The sequence below is a fragment of the Passer domesticus genome, chromosome 1 (assembly GCF_036417665.1).
Source record: "Passer domesticus isolate bPasDom1 chromosome 1, bPasDom1.hap1, whole genome shotgun sequence".
Classification (NCBI taxonomy): domain Eukaryota; kingdom Metazoa; phylum Chordata; class Aves; order Passeriformes; family Passeridae; genus Passer; species Passer domesticus.
Genome location: NC_087474.1, coordinates 3,924,255 through 3,944,820, shown reverse-complemented (window position 1 = coordinate 3,944,820; position 20,566 = coordinate 3,924,255). Strand labels below are relative to the sequence as shown.

Genomic DNA, 20,566 nt, shown 5'->3' with positions numbered 1-20,566 from the left:
TGTGGGCTGGCCTCTTCTCCCAGGCAATAAACGACAGGGCAGGATGACCGAGTCTTAAACTGTGCTGGGTAAGTTCAGGTTGGACATCAGGAAGAATTCTTTTCACAGAAAGGATGATTACATTGGAATGGGCTTCTCCAGAGACGACGTGGAATCACCATCCCTGGAGCTGTTTAAGGGAAGACAGGATGTGGCACTCGGTTGAGATGTGGGTCACAGGTTGGACTCGATGATCTCAGAGGACTTTTCCAAAAAACTGATTTGTGGTTCTCCTGCTGGGCTTTGTCCAAATGTAGTGCCCTGCCCTCTGGAGTGGCCAGGACAGGCATCTGTGCTGTGTGTCTTATGCCAGAGAGAACAGTGTTGTCACTAAATCTGTGTCACTCTATTCCCTCCCAAATCACCCCCTGATGGCTGCCCAGGCCCCTAATACAACAAATGGTAGAATTGTTAATGAGGCCCAGGCAGGGCACATGTTCAAAATCACTTGGTTTTTCTGTTTTTGGCAGAACAACTTGCTGATGTATTCAATATCTGTTTATTTCTCACCCAGACCTGAACCCACCAACCCAGAATGTTCAGAGGTTTTACAGTATTGCAATTATTCTTTACAGAACAGGCCCAGTGGATCTCTAGTAGCAATAAATCCAGAACCACGTCCCATCTTTGGTGGTTCAAGTGTTCAGATCTGAGCTCCTCTCAGATGACAATGCTCCATGACAGCACAAATATGGCCATCTCCAAATTCCCAAATTCTTCAGCAAGCACAACATTCTGCATAAAAATAAAATCCTAAAACTGGTTAGGGATCCATTTCAAATTGTTTTTGATGCCAAGTACAAATCACAATTCTTGGCCATGATCTGAAAATGTTTCAGTTTCCAGGATGGTACAAAAAACAAAGGGTACTGCAATGAAATTTTCAGGAGGAACACACTGCTTCTCCAAAATACTGCAGGAGACACAGTAAAAGAACATCCTCTGCAGTCTCTGTCTGTGGAGCTCTGTGGAAATGAGGAAGATAAAATATTCCAGTAGCAAAACTGTTAATTGCACAATGATTGGTGGGTTTAAAACTTTAAGAAATTAAAAATACTCCAATAGCAAAACTTTTAATTGCACAATGATTGGTGGGTTTAAAACTTCAAGAAATTAAAAATAAGCATAGGAAGTTTCAGTTCTGACTGAAAACATCTGCCACATAAACCACTGGCTCCAGATAGTAAGGAGAGGTGCTAACACACAACCTCCAAACACCCACATCCAGAGAATGTCCCTGGGAGAACCAAGCAGGCAGATCCCATGTCATTTTACTGTGACAAACCTGTATCTTTGGCTTGTTGAAGGTGATTAACCATTATCCAGGCACCCCCAGCAGCAAAACCTCCTGCTGAGCACTCCTTCAGCCTTCAGCAAGCATCTTTCTTGCGAGAGAAGTAAAAATCTATCCCTCTGTCCTTGTGCTGCGCTGGCCCCCTCCTGCCCCTGGCATGGGGACTTCCTCCCTGTGGCAAATGACAAGGAACAGCAAGATATTTACTGATGCTGCAGAGTGGATTTGGTCACAAAGCAGTGCTGGCATCCAGGAGAAAGTGCGCATGGAACTTCTGCCTCCCAAGTTCACCCAAAAAGGCAGGAAGGTCTGACAGGCACTGCTCTAGGCTGGGATTTAGGAAACCAGGGTTTCTGGTAAGGTGAGCTGGGAAAGTTGATAAAAATCGAACTTTTGCCTGATGGAGAAGCTTTTTGGCTTCAAGTTTCATCACTGCCTCAAACTGGCGTCTCACTAAGGTGCTCCTGCAGAGTTCTTTCTCTCATCCCAGCAGGTTACTAATCCAGGCCCTCCAACAGCATGGGTGAAGCAGAAGGCTTTGCTTCCACTTTCCACTCACAGCAAAGGAATCTGGCCAAAAAATTTGGTACTGCACCTTGGGATTAAAACCTGAAATGGGGGAATGCTTCATTCTTCACTGACTTGGTGCAATCCCTAAATTTGAGCCTCCACAAAGTGTCCTCACTCAGGAGGAGGCAGTGCAGATGCACGGGGGAAAGGCAAAATGCTGAACACTCTTATGATACACAACCCTTGGTTACATCCATTTCCTTCCATACTCACCTCCTCCAAGAACAGCATCTCAGGAGCAGATAAAAGCCTTGACATGCTGCAGGATCAAGAACTCATTCTTCCCCCTTTCTAAAGGGAAGATACACTCAAAAAGCAAAGTGCAAGGAGCAGTCCCCATATTTACAGGTCTTGCTGACCCCAGTTTGGATGCACTCAAGCAGGAAGTTCGTTGTTTTTACTTCCACCTCCTGAACAGAAAGGACACTGGGTTGTTTCTCTTCTGTCTACCTGCACTGGGGGGTGGTCACACCACTGGAGGTCCTGGAGAAACCCCATCCCTCTCGTGGGGCATGGAAGGATGCTCAGAAGGACATGCTGTAGCTAAGCCCTGCTGACTATACAAGGGACAGAGAAGCAGCAAAAGTTTACACCCTTCACCACAGTGGGTAGGACAGGCAGCTAAATAATCCTGGCTGCACAGTCCCTGCTGTGATGTGAGTATTTAAAGGGAAAAAACAACTTTTTTCCCTTTACACCTGAGAAAGAAGAGCAGAACTCACAGAGCAGCCCCTGGAGCCCTCCCAGTACTCACAGGCCTCTGGTGGATGTGTCGGCTCCACTCTGGGGCTGTCACCACTGGCTGGGGGTAGGTCTCACCCAGAGTTACTCCTGCCTGGGAGAGAGCAGCACTGCTCAGTGCCCAGGGGGTGTGGATGTCTGCTCCCTTTATGCCCTGCAGCTCTGGCACCCACAGCCGGACATAATCCCCCTGCAAACAGAACCAATGGACAGGATCCATTCAGGGACAATCTCTAAATGCTTCCCAGCAAGGCTCTCTCTCACTGGGAAAGAGAGGAGCCAGATTTCCAGGTAGAGAAGCTGGTGCTGTACAGCATCAGTTACCTCTGACAAGCCTTAGCCCCTTTTGCTAAATCCTCCACTCAGAATTAGTGCCTAAAGAGAGACCGGGATGCTGGAGCTCACTGCAGGCAGAGGAGGGAGGCAGAGGTGCATTTTCAGCATTGTTCACCTATCCTGTTCAGGACATCCTGTTCCCCAAGAAGTTTGCTGTGACTGAAAGAAAATAGGATGGCTAGCTCAGCTGCACACTTTGTGTTCCTGAATCTCTCCTGTTAACTCTACTATTGTGTCCTCCACAAGGACTAATTTCTGATTTCTTGTTAAATCCTGCCAGCTACAGTGCCAAAAGGCAACAGCACAGCCTGATGTGAAGCTAAAGAATAGTGTAGAAACAGGTAATGCAGCTTGTGAATACTGGCTAAGCACATGGAAAGGGCAATTATCTGCAGTTTCAGAGAGGATAGTCAGAGTCACAGGTTTAATCTACTCTTCAGCACCTCTCAAGGAATGGTTCTGTCTCTCAGGTAACTCCTGAGTTCTCCAAGAAGCTGCTCTGTGCTCAGGGAAGCATCTGTGTGAGGTACTGATGGGTTGTGGCTGTGACTCAGAAGAAATGGTGATGAAACATTTATCACACTGACCAGGGAGGGTGTGGGGACATCCCCGGGGACAGCAGCCGGGGATTAAATTTAACAACAATTTAAGTTGTTAAATTACATTGTCCTGTGCACACCAAGGAACCTGCCCAACTGCTGCCCAGGAGACACAAGAACTGGTTTTGTATCCACACAGCACATTGATCTCCTCTGCTCCCTAAAACACCACATGTCCTTCCCTGCACTCATCCCTGTGAAACAGCCACACAAGACTTACATTCCCATCGTAATCCAGGCCTTGTTTGATCATGTTAAACTTCCTGTTCTCCCGTGGGTCGTTGCCAATGCCAGCACTGTATAACCAGTTGCCATAATTGCTACAAACATCATAATCCACCTTGAGAACAGAGGGAGAAAACTGTCAGAAGAGCTGGGCTGGCCCTTGGTCAATCTTCTCATCCATCCTTTAGCTCAGGGGGACATTTCCTTGAATGGGATTCACTCCAGCCAGACTGGAGTGGTCAGAGCCCCCCCATGCTGGTACAGGCATCTGGCTCAGGAAAGGACCTGCATGGCTGCTTTTTAGTCTGGGATCAGCTTCCCAGACTACTTCACATCATGATCCTTAGGTCAGAAAACAGATAAAAGTCCAACCAAAGTCTTTCTCAGTTTCCTTTCTTTTAAAGGAAAATCTTTCTCTTTCTGCCATCATCTGGCAGACTGCACAAGTAGCCCTAGCATTTGAATGCTCATATTCCAAAAGAAAGTATTCAAATATGAGAGAAATTTTTTTCTGACTAGTTACCCAGACACCATGCATTGCCAGTTCATCTCTGCTGATCCTACTAGGCAGTTTGGAGAGAAGTCTAACTCAGACTGTGCAGACAAACCACACAGTGTACATGAGGATGCAAACAATACCAACACTGCAGTTTTCTCCCGTTGTCAAGTTATTCCTTCTCTAAACAAATAAAAACTCTCAAGGATGCTTATATGAAATGGAGCAGGGCTTTTGGAACAAGCACAATTGAGAGCAGAAGATGATCCCATCTGAGTGCTCTTCAGCTGGGCAGGGTGGCTTAAATCCAACACCAGAAGTTTTCCAGTTGTAGGACAATCCAAACCCTGCTCAGGAGAGGAGTGGAAGTGATGGCAAGGAGGTTTTGGGATCTCTGAGCATTCCTAGGGATGCCTGTGCTGCAAAAGCAGCAGCTGTGACAGAAACAGATGGTTCAGTGTCGTTTTCTTCTCCCTTTACTGCAGCCCCAGCAGTAACCAGTCCACAGATGTTTCCAAGGTCGCAGCCACTCCTTGGCATGAGGAGCTCAATGCTCCAGGATGGCAGAAGGCTCGAGGAGCAGGCTCTGCCAAGCTGCCCTTTCTCTGCAGAGCCAGTGAGTGCTGGGGTCAGGGCGAGCAGCAGCCAGCTCTGCTCCCTGTGCACCAGGCTTCCCCTTCCCAGCTCACTTCCTCCAGCTGGTGAGATAAGGAGGGAAGAAAGATGCCATTGGAGGCCCGATTGTGTGATTAACATGCAGGAAAGCATGTGTGGGAGGTGAGGGCAAATCCAAGGGGGCCTGGAGGAGGCAGGCTCATTTCCCCCTCAGCCTTGCCCCTTCCTGGCATTCTCTTCTGTTTGTTTCTCTGCCTTTCCTTGGGGCCTGACCCTGGGAATGAAATCAATGAAGTCAGAGCTGAGATATTCTCCGTTCAGGACACCAGTGGTCTCTGGCCTTTCCCCTGGCTCCACCGAGTTGCAGAGAGCTTGTGCCTCAGTTTCCCTGCCTGTCTGGTGTGGATGGCACACATGGTGGGCCTTTGCTGGCAGTACTGGAGATGAAACAGGCATTGCTTTCCTTTTTTTAGAGGCAAGTGAGACCAGTTTCAGTTCTGTGCTGGCTTCTACCCTTCAACAGCCTTGTCTTCCCCACCAAGCTGATGTCTCCCGTGTGCTGCTCTGGGGATGCCACCAGAGCTGTGTGACACAAGATGAGACTGAGGGGCACAAGGATCAGCCTGTGCCACACCAACCCACAGTGGCCATCAGCATCTGGGGCTTCCCTTGGTGAAAGGGCCAGTGCAGTGTGCTAAATTCTGCTTCTAGCAAGGCTGGTATCCATGTCCTTAGGAATAAATATAGATAACAAGGCAGCATCTTTCTAATGTGAGACCTTCCAGATCTTCCTCACTTGTAGAACAGGACACACTTGTGGAAGGCTCTTGCTCTTATCTGGAAAAGCATCACAGCATGGAAATCCCAAAGCCCTTTCTGGGGGATCCTGACATCCTGCACTGTGTTGTTGTCCAAGCCCACTGCTGCTCACAGCATTGGCATGGGAGAGCACCCAGATCTTCCTCCTGCAGCCAAAGCCATGTCAGAGCCCAGCTCCAAGGAAGTTAAAAAAATTACATTCACCAAAAAATCACTTTTAATTGCAGATATTGGCAAGGCAACTGGGCTTTCTCTGCCCATCCAGCACTCTTGAGTGAGTGGAAAGTTTTCTGATTGCCACTTGCCTCCTGTATCCCACAGATAAGACCTTTAATGTGAGGTTGATGTGAGTATTTGGCCTTTTTCAGTCAGTACCACAAGAATCCATGGGGGCTAAGGTCAGAAAAGTGACCCAGCTATTTAACTGAGCTCACACAGCTGCTGATTTATATATGAGAGGAATTGGTGCTGCAGTTGGCAGGGGGGTCTGTAACAGCCCAGAATGAAGAAGGATGCCTCCAGCCAGGGTGGAGCGCTGTAGAAGCTGATCCAGCCATTGTCCCTACTTGCCTGTGCTTGACTAGCTGGCTTCCCAGTCCACAGCCATCAATGCACAGCCAGCACACACTTTTTGTGTTCTATTTCTGGGCTGCCCCCCTCCCCAGCCTCTGGGGTGAGCAAATCAGAGCATTGTTAGCATAATTCATGTTTGAAAGTTTTGTCAAGTGCAGCAGATCTCTGGCTAAAACCCTGCACAGAGGATCAAAGCTTACTGCAAACTTCCTAGCTGCATCTTTGTTGGTGGCAGCTCCACTGTGGCAAAATTCCTTTTACTTATGTGAGCTTTGGGAAGCTCACACCCTGCAAAAAGTATCTACACAGTCTTGTATCAGCCTGAAAATTATTGATCATCACCTGTAACCTTTCTTATAAACCAGGGCTGTCCTCCTGCCTGTTGTTAAACTCCAGGTACACAAAGAGCCCAGTCTTACCAGCAGGTATTCAAACCATTCTGCCCCCATCCTCCAGTCCAGCCCCAGGTCCTTGGTGAGGAAGCTGGCGACGTTCTGCCGCCCTCTGTTCGACATGAAGCCCGTGGCACTCAGCTCCCTCATGTTGGCATCCACAAAAGGAACCCCAGTTTTGCCCTCTGCAGAGACAAAACACAGCTCTGGGATATCAGGATGCTTTTGGGCACTCACAAACCAGCCTGTGGTCATCTATTCACAGCCATTTCCAAGCCAGTGCCAGTGCACAGCAGCAGGGAGAGATTTCTGTGTGGTTTAGCTGGAGTGCAGCCACTAAGATCCAATGGAAATTAAACTGGATATCATACTGAAAATTAAGCTGGGGAGAAGTTTTGGCAAGAAGGAAAAAAATACAGAAAAATCTCAGACTGGAAAAACAATCAGGTGGGTTGCAGGGAATTTTGCAGAGTAAAATAAATCTGCAGACAACAGTGAGATGGGCCAAGAACAGAAAGATTCTTGACAGGTGACTAACAGAGGGATGTACTGGACAAATCCCCCAGGGTTAGTACCTGAAAAGCAGAGTTTGTCTGTTAAGGAAAAGATTTATTGTGCCTGGATGATTTATTTTATCCTGTGTGCAAATGGGTACACGTGGCATTAACACGAGAAAAGATACAGAGGTGTGTATTGCACTGATTCTAACACTTTAATCTGTTAGTCCCTCCAAGTTTTGAGATATTCTGCTTGCTATTCACGTTACAACAACAAACTTGTAACAGCTAAAAAAAAGGCTCTGGGTTAAAAAAGATGTGATTTAGTCTGAATCTCTTGTAACCTTGTAACCAAAAACAAACAGAACCAAACAAAGCAGGCATGGCAAGCTAATATTGATAAGAAGGGCTGGTCAGCCTCTGTGACTAAACACAAGGGACCAGCAGGTCACAAACACTCCCTCCTGGGCAGGAAATCTACCTGCAGTGCACCTCACACAGCAGGATAACCCTCTGGGCTGCTCAGTGCTCTAGGAAGGGAAGCCACACACATTCATAGCCTGGTGATGCCAGTTTAAATGCCAGTTTAAATGCCAGCCCTGGCCATGCTGGCAGCTCCCCTGCAGGGACCTGAGTCAGTGTTAGGGCACGTGTGAGCCCCACAGACAGGTGGAGAACAAAGCACAGCCAGCCAAACCTGCTGCTTCCACTGACCTTTCCAACAGCTGAAGAGCTGAAGGTCCTTTTTCCAGGGGATCTCTTTGCTTTGAAGCCCTGTGGAGGAAAATAATGACCTGCTGATGAAGAAATACTGACACAGGTGGTTACTCAGACCACAACACAGCCAGGGGAGCTTGGTTGACACAAGGCATGAGGGTGAAGCTCAGCCTCTCAGTGCCATTACAAACAAACAAGGTTTAGAGATGATCCATTCCTCCCCTCAAGTGTTGCAAAGGGGTGTCTTTTGCCCACAGAGTGTGCTCAAACCCTAATGGATTTTGTCTATTTGTTTTGCTGACATTTGATTTTCTTTCCTTTTTTAATTAAAAATGACTCAGACCTCACAAGTAGATGGAGATGTGCTCTGGCCCACACTGGTATTTTCTTTTTCAGCTTTACTCCAGGACAAAGTTTATGTGAAACCTGTTTCTGTAGCAGGTACTACACCCAGAATTACCTGGCAGAAGCCCTGGGTAACACTTTGCCCCTGTAAATGGGACAGGAACAGATGAGTGGGATGATTTAATGTTTGCAGGATCCAGTGGCAATTACAGCCTTCTGTGCAATGGAGCAAAGGCAGAAGGGACAACTCAGTTCTAGCTACAAACATCCCAGACCAGGCCCACCACTGGCATCTAATGCCATCAGAACAGCCACACAGGCCTGGCAGATGTGACACAGACCCTGAGGGAGGTGTCCCTCTGCAGCCACAGCTGGATGCCAGGCAGGCTGCCCTGGAGCATCTAAGCCAGTGCTGCATCCCCTGCAGAGCAGCTCACCCAGCACAGGCATCACCTGCAGGGTCTCTGACACATGGACTGGGTATTTGTTGTTCACTGAGTGCTCAGACCCCCATTTCACAGGCACACTCCTGTCACTGGGGCTGGAGCTGCATCTCATTCTGATTCCTGAGTAGTGCAATATTTGATTTCTTGGGATTCACCCTGCTGGGTCAGTTCCTGCTCTGTCCCAGGTCCTCTGGAGAACTCAGGCAAGCCTGAAGCCTGGATTCTGCTGAAAAGTGGAATGTCTCTGGAAACAGCATCTTCACTCTCTCTGTGCTGCTGTTTTCCACAGGCATGTGTCAATAATGCTCCCTGCATCTAATCAGATTTGGGGATCAGCATCCCACACCGTGGTGCTGAGGCACTTCTGTGCTAACAGAGAGCTCCCAGCAGCATCCCAGGGTGGTGACACAAGCACCATGAGAAGAACATTTGTACAATTTAATGCCAACAGCCTCTTCTCTTACTTTCCCTGTTGTAGGAGACTACCTGTCCCCCCTAAACGTGGTGATGCATACACACCTCTTAATGAGAAAATCCTTCTGCCGTACTTCAGGGCCACAAACCGAAAGTAATCCCTCCACAGCAGTTCAAACAGGACCCTGAAACACAAAACCTTCTCAGCATTTCACTGAGTCTCAGATATGATAACTGAACAAGGATTTTGCTTCCATACAACCCGCCACTAACACTGTGAAGTTTATTCACAATAAGCAATTCCAGGGACCTTTCCCGTGGCAGCAGTTCTTTCCCCAAGCCTGCTTACCTGGCTTACAGGGAAAGCAAACTCTGCATGGATCACTGGGGAAGCTTTCCTTAGCTCACAGGCAGGAGCAGAGTTTCAGGAAACATGTTCCTCCCCCATCCCTGCTGGGATGTAATTCTCCCCAGAGCAGGGGGAGGGCCTGATTGAGCTTCACACTTCCGCAGGAACGAGCACATCAGCACATTCCTGAGAGCTTTGTGGTGATTTATTTGTGTTGATTTAAGCAATTATCTTTGCAAGGGACTCTAAGACACCCTTCAAAACTGCTTTACGGTGCTCCAGCCCATTAGATCAGGTGCTAGGCCCACAGAAAAAAAAAAGGACAGTTTTATATAAAAGCTTTTATATAAAAAGAACTTCTTATAAAATGATGGCACATCAGCCTCAGAGAACTGCTTCAACTCTATGCCATATGGGAAGCCCTCTGCTCAGCTGATTTTTAGGTTGACAGGATTCTTCTGGATAATCTGGTTACAGAACAGAATCACAGAATTAGGGAATCAGTTAGGTTGGAAAAGACCTCTGAGACCATCCAGGCCCATCTCTGACCAAACACCACGGTGTCAACCAGACATTGGCACCGAGTCCAATCTTTGCTTAAAAACCTCCAGGAACAGTGACTCCACCACCTCCCTGGGAAATCCACTCCCATGTCTAATCACCCTTTCAGTGAAGAAATTCCTCCTAATGTCCAACCTGAACTGTCCAAATCCTAAAAAGCAGTGTCATAACACTGAGGTTCAATGAGTCCCTCATGTGCAGCCACCATGACCTGTACTTCATTGTACAATTGACTTCCTGGGAGCTTGACAGCTTCATTTTTATAATTACTGAACACTTTAAAATGCTAAAATCACCACGGCATGCCAGCTGCCAGCAGGCTGGCTGACTGTTAGATGGAAAACAGGAGTATGTTCATTTCTTGAAATCGTTCCTCTCCTATCTTTGAAATTAAAAAAAAACAAAACAAAAAAAAAAACAAACAAAAAAAAAAAAACCAAAACCAAACATACACTTCATAGGTGTTGATATTTTATCTGTCATTTGAATTTTAATGAAACTGAGCATTTTGGCCAGAATGGTTGGCAGTGTTCTGCCTGTTCCTCACCAACCACTGTGCTGTTTGACATGTTGCAAATGTAACAGACCAAAATGAATATTTAGTTCTAGAGTTTGCACAGACATTATGGTTTGGGATTTTTCCCATCCAGATCTAGTGTTAGGCCAGGCTCTGACACGACCCTGTTTCTCTATCAGAGCTCCAGGTTCTGATTTACAGTGCCTGGGCAGAGCTGAACAAGTCCAAGGCCAGCCCAGGGATGGATAAACTGAGAGGTGAGGAAGAGCATGGGTTGCAAGATGGGATGCATTAAACCCAGTTCCCAGTGCCCTCTTCCCCTCTGCTCTGATGTGGTCATGGCCAGGCAGCTGAGCAAAAACTTGCTGGACTTGTGGCCGTGGGACCTTCAAACACCATGAGATTTACACAAATCACAGTCACTGAGACCTTTGGGCTCATATCCTCAGTCTGAGAAACCCTTTGGCTTTTATTTTTAAACTATTCCTCCTCCTCATTTAGCCCATAAGAACACAGAGATGGATGGTGCTGATTTGCTGAGATTGTTTTCAAAAATAATGAGCCACGGTTTCCAGCAATAATAATGACAACTGGTATTCATAATCTTTACTTACAAAGTGCCTAAAGCCCCTGGGTGTCAAAACAGACTAATAAATCTGTACTGAAAGAGAACTACACTGCAACCCAGAGGAACCAGCCAGCAGGCACAGGAAAAACAAACATTAATTACAAAGAGAGTTAACAAATCACTCTCCTGTGCATGAAATGCCAGGCTCCTTTTCAGAGAAAATAAGCCATGCTGATGGTGAAAAGACATACCAGTATGTGCTCTGATTTGCTGTTCTCTCTCTCTCATACTTCTGGATCTGCTCATAGATGTACCGAGGTGAGATGCAGCCCAGTGCCAGCCTGAAAGCAGAGGAATGATGTCCTGAATGCCACTCAGGACTGACACCTTGATGCCAGCTCAGAGGGAGGAGAGGAGCAGTTTTGTGTCTAGAGTTGTTTCTAAAAGTTTTGTTCAGCTTCCAGTTCTGCCCCTGACTTCCCAAATGGCTTTAGTCAAGTTGTAACTTCTCTGCAACTCTTCAAGAGAGAGAATTCTCTTCCAAGAATCAAGATCCTCTCCTTCCTGGGGTATGACTGTCACAGGAGTCTCTAAGCTATAGAGATAAATCATTTTACTCAAGTTTAACAAGTTTTGTCTAAATGATTTAACAAACCCAATGACACACCCAGAAAAGAATCTCAAACGTCATCCTCTGCATCACATGTTCTACCTGCCCTTTCACCACAAACCTCCTTATCCTGTGCCCAGGGCTCCTTCTCCTGCAGAACCTCAGTGGCTCCTTTGAGCAACCACAGAAGGGAAGTGACTGCTGAAAATCTGAGCCTTGGCAGGAAAACTAGGGAATCAAACCCTGCTCTGGCATTTCAACCCCCTGGGCTCCTTCCATTTGTTCCAAATCAGTGCTGTTGCAAGACAGGAAAGAACTTGCACACTTCAACCAAATCATACAGGGTGATAAAGAACAGCTTTGACCTTGCTTTTCCTAGAAATGCATTTTACTGCCATTTCCACTACAGCTTGTGGAAACGCTGGATGTTCTAATGAATTGTGGAAAACAGAAAGAAAACTTTGAAGAGTTTTTCCTTAATTGCTGACCAGCTCTAAAGGCCAATACGAGAAGGGAATGACTGGCTGCAACCTGAACTGCTCTGATTACGTGACAGAGGAATATTTTGGGGTAGACAGATCAGAACTGTTTGCTCTGAGCAAATGGCCAGCTTGGAAAAACTCAAGTGGAGACCAGAAATAACAAACTTCCACAGAGCCAGCAGTCCTGGGATCCCGAAGTGCCACCAGATGGAGCCATCCACTGCAATCATCACAGCACAAAGCTCGTTGGAAACAAGAAATCTCAACCTGTAACAGCCTCTGAAATTTGGTTCTCATTGCAATTCTGTTGGGAGAGTCCAGATGCTCTCAGCTTAGGCTGAACTGGGTTCTGCTGCTGCTTCAGTTCCAGTCTGGCATTACCTCTGCCTCTTCCAGCACCAGGAACTAAAGCCCTTAATTATAAATCAAAATATTTACCTGCACAAAAGATCCTTTCCTACAGGAATAATCAGAAGTGTCTCTTCACCCTGCAGAATGGCAGTGAGGTGGGGTGACCTGCCCCAGACTACTCAGGAAACCAGGATTAGGCTGAAGCTGTGTTGCCTCCCTGCCTTTCCCTTCCCACACAAAGCAGCACCAAAGGCAAATGGTGAGTCCCTCCTGCTCCCTGTCCACACTGTGCTCCCAGCACAAACTCACTGCAGCAGTTCCAGGGAAGTGCAGCCTCAGAGCTGCTCTACCACAATAAAAAGGGCCAAAGGAACCACATCTAGACCCCCACCCATGCCCAGCAGCACTCAGCAGACAGGTAACACCTGTTTGGGGTGGAAGCAGAAAAGGTTTTCCAGCCTCAACAAAAATCTTTACCATGGTGCGAATTTCGTGGAGTAATCCATTCCCACCAGCCCATTCCGAGTCTCCTTGTAAGAAGCAACCAGGTTCTGTGAGAGCAAAAGAACAAAAGGTTTCAGTACTTTACAAGCAACCTGCTAAATGTTCTTTCCTTCTGGAGCCAGAGCAATCTGGCAGGGCTGGGCTCCCTCTCATGGCTGCCTGCAAGGATTGCACAGCTGCCCAATTCCTGCCCCCAGCACACAGGCAGGAATCAGGCCAGCAGTCTTCAGTATTGCCCTGGGATGTGTGTCACAAGCTGTGCTCCCTGCTTCAGCCTACAGCACGTTTCTATCTGCAGGCACCATGCACCTGGCTGTGCTGCTCCCTGCCCATCCCCATCTGATTCTGGATCAAAAACCCACTGAAAAGCACCAGTGGAACTGGCAGCCTTGTGGCTGCTTGTTTGGGGGTTATAGAACCAGTGTGAGTGTTACTGTTAAAATTAAAAGGTTTTATTTTTTGTGTTTTCTACCTTATATACTCTTAATAAAGTGTAATTTTAAGTCATTAACTACATTACAATAATTTATTACATGTATTGGTGCAAAACAATTAGTGTTGATATAATTAGTAAAATTTACAGAAATATAACAAACCACGTATACACATCTACTTATACACATAGTCTAGCTTACAAAAATTTTTATGTATCTTTTCTAATCTATTCTCATGCTAACAACCTTGTCTTCTTCTTTGCTATCGATACACTTGAAAATCATCAACTGTTATTTCTTCTATTTACTCAACTTACAGACCAACTATCGAACCCCTCCATATGTGACAGCCCCCAACACTCAGCTGCAGGAACCCTGACCACTGTTGTTTCTGTGCCCCACACATTTACAGCAGGATGCATTTTTCCATGTTCTGAGATTTCCATGGACAATGCAGAGGACACAAGGAAGACCAATCTCTCCTTGATCACCTCCACTGCACAAGTTACAATTGCTAAAGGGCTGCTGTAGCTCACTGGGGGAGACAGTATCTGCATCACAAAAAAAGAAGGAATAGGTTTTCCAGCTCTGAATATATTAATGCTTGACCAAGAGCAAAAGCTATGAACACTTGTACTCATTTTGGCTGGGATGGAGTTAATTTTCTCCTTTGCAGCTAATCTGGGGTTGTTTTGGATTTGTGCTGAAAACAGTGCAGAGAGCACACCAATGTTTTCCTTACTGCTGAGCAGAGCTCACACAGCCTCAAGGCCTTTTCTGCTTCTCTCACCACCCCACCCTGAGTAGGCTGGGGGTGCACAAGGATTTGGAAGAGGACACAGCTGGGACAGCTGACCCCAGCTGACCCAAGGGGTATTCTAGACCAAATGATGTCATGCTCAGCATATAAAGCTGGAAGTCAGGATGTTTGGAGTGATGCCATTTGTATTCCCAAGTAACTGTGATGGAGCCCTGCTTTCCTGGGGATGGCTGAACACCTGCCCACTGGTGGGAAGAATTAAATGAATCCTTACCTTGCTTTGCCTGTGCAAGCAGCTTTTGCTTTTCCTATTAAATGGTCTTTAACTCAACACGTGACTTTTTCTCACTTTAATCCTTCTGAATCTCTCCTCCATCTCACTGGCAGGAACTGAGGGAGCAGCTGCTGTAGGGCTGAGCTGCCTTATGGGTTTAAACCAGGACAATGCTCCCCAAAACCAAAGGAATGCAGGAATTTGGGAAGCACAGCTGAAAGGATGCCCTGGGGGCTGTCCCAGCCAGGCACTGGGAACACTACACTTTAAACCCATCTCAGCTGGAGAGGTGCTCCCTCCTTTACCCAGAAAACTGCTTGGGGTCTGATGCTGTTGGAAATCAGCACCATGTACCTTTGATATGGCAAATTTAAGATAGTTCCTCAACCTAGACCAGAAAGAAATTCAAAAACTGTCTGACAAAATGGTGGCAGCAGGAGCTTCACTCCACCAAAGCAAGGAAACAAATAGTAGCTGACATTATTGGCTGCAAGATTTTAAACCACACTACAGAAACTTCCTACTATTTATAACTGCAGGCAGAACTTGGGTCAGCTGTTCCTCACCCCAGCTGCAATTCCAGCCCTTCAGGCCACTTTTCACTCCTTCAAAATAGAGGAACTACATTGCTGATGATGTGGGACATGAGCACAGAAGGAGCAAATCAAGGTAAAGCAGCTAAAAAATTTTGTCCCAAGTCCCAGAAGTTAATGGAAAAAAATACTTCAGAGAGATGGCCAGTAAACTAGGCTCATAAGTATTTGGCTTACATTCCCCAGTCCCAGATGACTTCTTTTTGGTTTAGTTTGTCTCTCTAAAAAACTGAAATAATGCTAATTCCCTCCTTCGTGAAGTTTTATACAGGAGCTAAGGAAATATTATTAGGAAGTGAAATTGCAGCCTCACCCACTTGCACAGCCATGTGTACAAGGGGGAGGATGTAGGCAAGGAAATGTAAGAGTTACCGTGTCCCAAAAATAATATTGCAGCCTCATTAAAGCCTGGGTCTCTCCTCCACTGCACGGGAAGGCCGTTCTGGGATCAGCCACAGGATCTGCCACAGAAAACACCAACACCCTGTTACCCCCTGGGAAAGCATCTCAAAGGCAGGGAGCTTAAAATCTAGGGATGCTCAGCAGTGGGGGTGTCTGCTTTGAGGGCGTAAAAGATTGTGTGGTTTTCCTTTAAAATAAGGGTCATATCAAACATATTAAAATTCACTAAGTATTGTATTTGCAGGGGTGCCCTGCCAAAGGCAGGAATGATGCATCTGACTCCATGTTCTCAGAAGGCTAATTTATTACTTTATTATACTATATTAAAATGCTATACTATACTAAAGAACACAGAAAGGATACTTACTGAATGTTAAAAAGGTAATAATGAAAACTCGTGACTCTTTCCAGAGTCCCGACACAGCTTGGCACTGATTGGCCAAAGAGTGAAAACAACTCACACCAGAATCCAGTGAATCACCTTTGGGTAAACAATCTCCAAACACATTCCACATGAGCACAACATAGGAGAAGCAAATGAGATAAGAATTGTTTTCCTTTTCTCTGAGGCTTCTCAGCTTCCCAGGAGAAAAATCCTGGCTAAGGGATTTTTTCAGAGAATGTGAATGCCACAACTAAGGATGTTTCCTGCACAGGTGCAGGGTAGGAAATTCCCATACAAGGATTTTACCTGCGTTTGCAGAGCGAGTGACCTGAGGCTTAATGACAGTTTGAAGGGCAACCACTGCCTCTGTGTTTTGGTTTTCAGCAAGAGACATATCAAAGAATCACAGAATAGTTTGGGTTGGAGGGGTCATTAAAGATCATCCAGATCCAATCTTCTGCCATGGACAAGGGCACATTTCACTATCCCAGGTTGCTCAAAGCCCCATTCACCCTGGCATTGACCACTTCCAGGGATGGCACATCCACAGCTTCTCTGGGCAACCTGTGCCAGGGCCTCACCACCCTCACAGGGAAGAATTTCTTCCTCACATCTAATCTAAATCTACACTCTTTTAATTTGAAGACAAATATCTAACCCTGCAACTAAAGACAGATGCTTCTACAGCACCTCCCAGACTGACAGGGCCATGATAATCCAATCATCCTTAGGAACTACATTTCATGTGTCTCTCAGGCACTAGTTGCCTCTGCATTTTTGCAGAAATATATTTTTTTCTGTGACAGAATATAATATGCACTGCAAGATGCTTGGTTTGTATTAACCATCAAAGCTCAAGTGCAGCCAGTACAGGTACCTGACTCAGCCTGGCTGAACATCTGGGAATCCGGAGCAGCAGGAAATTATTCACTTTGTAAACCACATTGTTGAAAACAGACCTAAGCAGGATATTTAAAAGAGCAGAATCTAAGCAGGATTTCATTAGAGCAGCTTCCAAATTAAGTTTCCTCACCCTTCTGCCCGAAATCCTCCATTGCAGGGATAGTCCCTTCTTGCAGCCCTGGAGCCAGGGGCTTTAGCTGATCTGCCATGTGCAGGGTTGGCCGGACCCTGGCCCCGGATTCCAGCGCTTTTCGGAAGTGGGTGTAGACATCAGGCAACCTGCAAAGATGGGAGCAGCCAGCTCACTGCCCTGCCCCCCCACCAACACCACACACCCCTGCCTCAGGAGCAGGACTGGCATTCCAGGCTGTCCTCTCACGTTTGTGATGCCCCTTTGAACACTGCCAGGCACAACAGGGGCAGATGCCCCCGGGGATAACAGGCACCAGAAGCTCAGCCCTTCACCCAATTTCTTTCTGCTTCTGATGCAAATTGTGCCTTTTCAATTTAAGGTGTGCCCTGGTGGGGAAATCCATAAGAGCCAGATTTACCTTACCTAACTTCTGATTAACACAGCTGATGTCAGTGTAAAAATCTACATCCTCCTGGTGCCTCAAAGGAGAAAAACAGGCATTTTCATGGCCTGACTTGTCTGACCTTATTATATACATTTTCTACAGAATACCATGAATCACTCAACTCCATCAACCACAGTTCAGGTGACTACTGAGGGAGAAGTGAAGAGTACACACACCAAGGAGGGGGTGGAAGTAAATCATCTCTTAGGTCCTTTCCAACCCAAACCATTTAATGGTTCTACGAAGCTGCTTCAAGTGAAGTTTAGATTGGATATTAGGAAAGGTTTCTTCACAGAAAGGGTGGTCAGGCTGGAACAAGCTGTTGAGGGAAGGAGTCACTGTCCCTGGAGGATTTAAAAGATGTGCAGATATGGCATTGAAGGACATGGTTTACTGGTGGGCTTGGCTTAAGTTACTGGTTTGATTTGATAGTCTTAGAGGTCTTTTTCAGCCCCTTAATGAATGGTCAAACACACACCTTGGCTTTACACATACAGAACCATAAATGCTATCAGTGCAAAGGGCTGAATGTGCACACCCCGTGTGTGCCTGAGCACGACAGCACTGTTCCATAAAAGCACAAACAGATGGACTAATGGATCCTTTCCCTGTGGGACCAGAGGACTGGGAGCCCTCCTGAGTGAGAAACAAAAGGGACAGTGGAGGGGTGATACCACAGAGCAGCCCACCTGTCAATAGGCCTGAAGGGAAGGTCATCCCGATGATAGAGCGTGGAGCCCCAAAACGTCTGGACCTTCACCCCGTGCTGCCTACACACCTGGCACAGCTCCTTCTCCACATCCAGCTCCTCCTGCGTGGCCTAGGGAGAGCAAAAGAGTGAGGCCAGGGCTGCAAAATGCAGCTCCCACATGCACAAAGACCTTGGTCTTGCCTTCCTTATTCTTCTCCACATTACCTTCCTCCCTCTGCCCCATCGAGGACTCCCACTCAGGGAATCCCCATCCCAGGAACTACCCAGTTCCCCCAAGGTAACACCTCCACAGCCAAGAAAGGCTCTGAACACACAGGATCTGCATCACCACTTGCTCGTGGAAGAAACCTTCACAGCATGATTTTATCTTTCAACTGTGTCACTGGAGTATTTCCCTTACCTCTTCATGGAAAACCACAGCAGTGACAGAGCCCAGCTGAGTAATCAGATCACAGACCACATCTTCCGGCTTCCCCTTCCTCACAACCAGGGTACTGAAACACAAAATACTGGCCTGAAATAGGTTTGATGTTATTGTTATTTATGTGCACAAGAGACCATCATCCCAGCCCAGGCAGGCACTCGTGTCCTATTTTGCTATGGAGCACAAACAGTGCGTGGGGGCAGACAGACAGGATTTGACCAGCCTGCATTTTTTAGGAGCCCCTGAACAGAGTTTGTAAGCCTCTGGGGCTTAGTTTGTGTCAAACACATTTCTGCCACTCTGGATGCCTTAGAAAGAATGACTGGGCACAAAGCCAGGCTGTTACCTAAAAGTGAATCTGTTTATCCTCACACACTAAAGAGATTCAAGGGCTGGCTGATCCACCTTGTCCAAGTTTCACAGAGAGGTTGTCCCATCCCTGGAAATATTCAAGGTCAGACTGAACCTGATCTGGCTGGAAATGTCCCCTGCTCATTGCAGGGGGCCTGGACTGGATAGCCCTTAAAGTTCCCTTCCAACCCAAACTATTCTATGACTCCATGATCTTTTGCTCTGCAAAGCCAGATATTATCTTGTAGTGGATTCTTCAGGCCCTGGTCTAACCCAATGGTTCTAAAGGCATCATAAGCAAGGATATGTGAGTCTAGAGACTGGTTTAGTGGGACAGGGCATAAGGAAATGTTACTCTCCAGTCTCCATGCTGGTCTGTCTCAAGCCAGCTCCCAGGGACAAGGAAAGCTGCAGCCCACAGTGGCTACTGTAACTGCCCACATCTCAAAATTCTGCTGTTCACGTCTCCCACTGCCAGCACTCTGGGTAAAGCACTCAAAGCTGACACTCATCCCCTCAGGGGTACCTGAGAAAGCAAAACCCACGTGGCACAGAGCCTGGATGGCTCTGTGTCCATCCAGGACAGGTGACCACAGCAGGGGCTAGACAGGGGACCCTGCTGTATCTAACAGAAGGGCTGTGGCTCTCTGAAATATCTCTGAAATCAGCCACCCCCAGAGCCCAGAGCACATGATCTGAGTCACAGCACAGGTATGTGCTGAAAGCGAGTAGGAAAATAGAAATTGTGTGTTATTTGCACGGTGCTTCCTCAACTACCTTCCTTTTTTCTTGAGCGTTTCCCTCAGATCCTTCACGCTTTCCAGCAGGAACCTGAGCCTGTGGGGCCCCGTCTTGGGCAAGCTGTAGCAGTGGGTGCCCAGGTAGTGCCGCGGGTCGAAGCAGTACAGGGGAATCACGAAATCCGCGTTCTGCTGAGCCCAGTGCAGCACCTGGAAACACAGAGCGGGCAGGAGAGCTCCCGGGGCGGGATGCAGGAGAATCCCTGCCCACCCTGCCCAACAGCAGCGCTGTTCCTGCAGCAGCCCGAGCCCGTCCCTACCTGGTTGTCGTGGGCGCGCAGGTCGCAGCGCAGCAGGCAGATGGCCGTGCCCGCTGTCCCCGACATGCTCCCTCCGTGTGGCCTCTCCCCCGTGTCCCGGAGCGGCTGTGTGTCCCTCTGCCCGGCCGCTCATCCCGCCCCGCCGGGGAGGAGCCGTCCCGCTCCCATCCCCGCGTCCGCCCCCGGCGCATCCCGTGGGACGGGACGGGGCAGGATGCCTCTCCGAGCCACCGCCAGTGCCGGCTGCTTGGACAGTGCCAAGTGCCTCCTGCAGAATGACACCAGGAGCCTGGGCTGGTGACTTTTGCATCCCGCATCCCCCGAGGGCAGCGGCACCGCGGCCAGGTGTGCAGTCCTTGGTGTCTCAGCAGAGCCTTGCCCCGGTCGTTCTTATTGCTGGGTGGTTTCTTTTAACCTCATATCTTTTTTAAATATCTTTATCTTTCACACAACAGCATCAGAGAACAGCTCGGCCCCGCTGTGCTGAGGCTCAGCACGGTGACAGCGACCCTGTGCTGAGGTCGGTGACACCGAGCCTCGCCCTGCTCTGGTCCTTTAAATGCCAGCACTGCGATGTGATGGCCACTAACACAGGAACCAGCTCTGCAGAGAGCTTGTCACCTGCTGAGC

At 47.6% G+C, this 20,566-nt stretch overlaps 1 protein-coding gene across 2 annotated transcripts; it reads right to left on the bottom strand.

Annotated features, from left to right (window-relative positions):
- Window positions 1-522: 522 nt before the first annotated feature.
- LOC135302763 (cryptochrome DASH-like) lies at window positions 523-20,010 on the bottom strand. Of its 2 annotated transcripts, XR_010364391.1 has the most exons (15): window positions 19,937-20,010; window positions 19,654-19,826; window positions 18,502-18,595; window positions 18,079-18,209; window positions 16,942-17,090; window positions 15,494-15,582; window positions 13,034-13,107; window positions 11,365-11,454; window positions 9,224-9,303; window positions 7,911-7,970; window positions 6,727-6,884; window positions 3,800-3,919; window positions 2,658-2,834; window positions 1,325-1,505; window positions 523-1,004 (listed from the first exon to the last, which is right to left on the bottom strand). XR_010364391.1 is itself a non-coding variant. In XM_064423680.1 (14 exons), exons 1-14 carry the CDS (start codon window positions 20,000-20,002, stop codon window positions 1,410-1,412), a joined length of 1,557 nt encoding a protein of 518 aa, XP_064279750.1. In that variant the 5' UTR covers window positions 20,003-20,010; the 3' UTR covers window positions 523-1,409. The 2 variants fall into 2 exon arrangements, 1 of the variants encoding a protein (XP_064279750.1); XM_064423680.1 differs by having other exon boundaries at window positions 523-1,505.
- Between the last annotated feature and the right edge of the window lie 556 nt (window positions 20,011-20,566).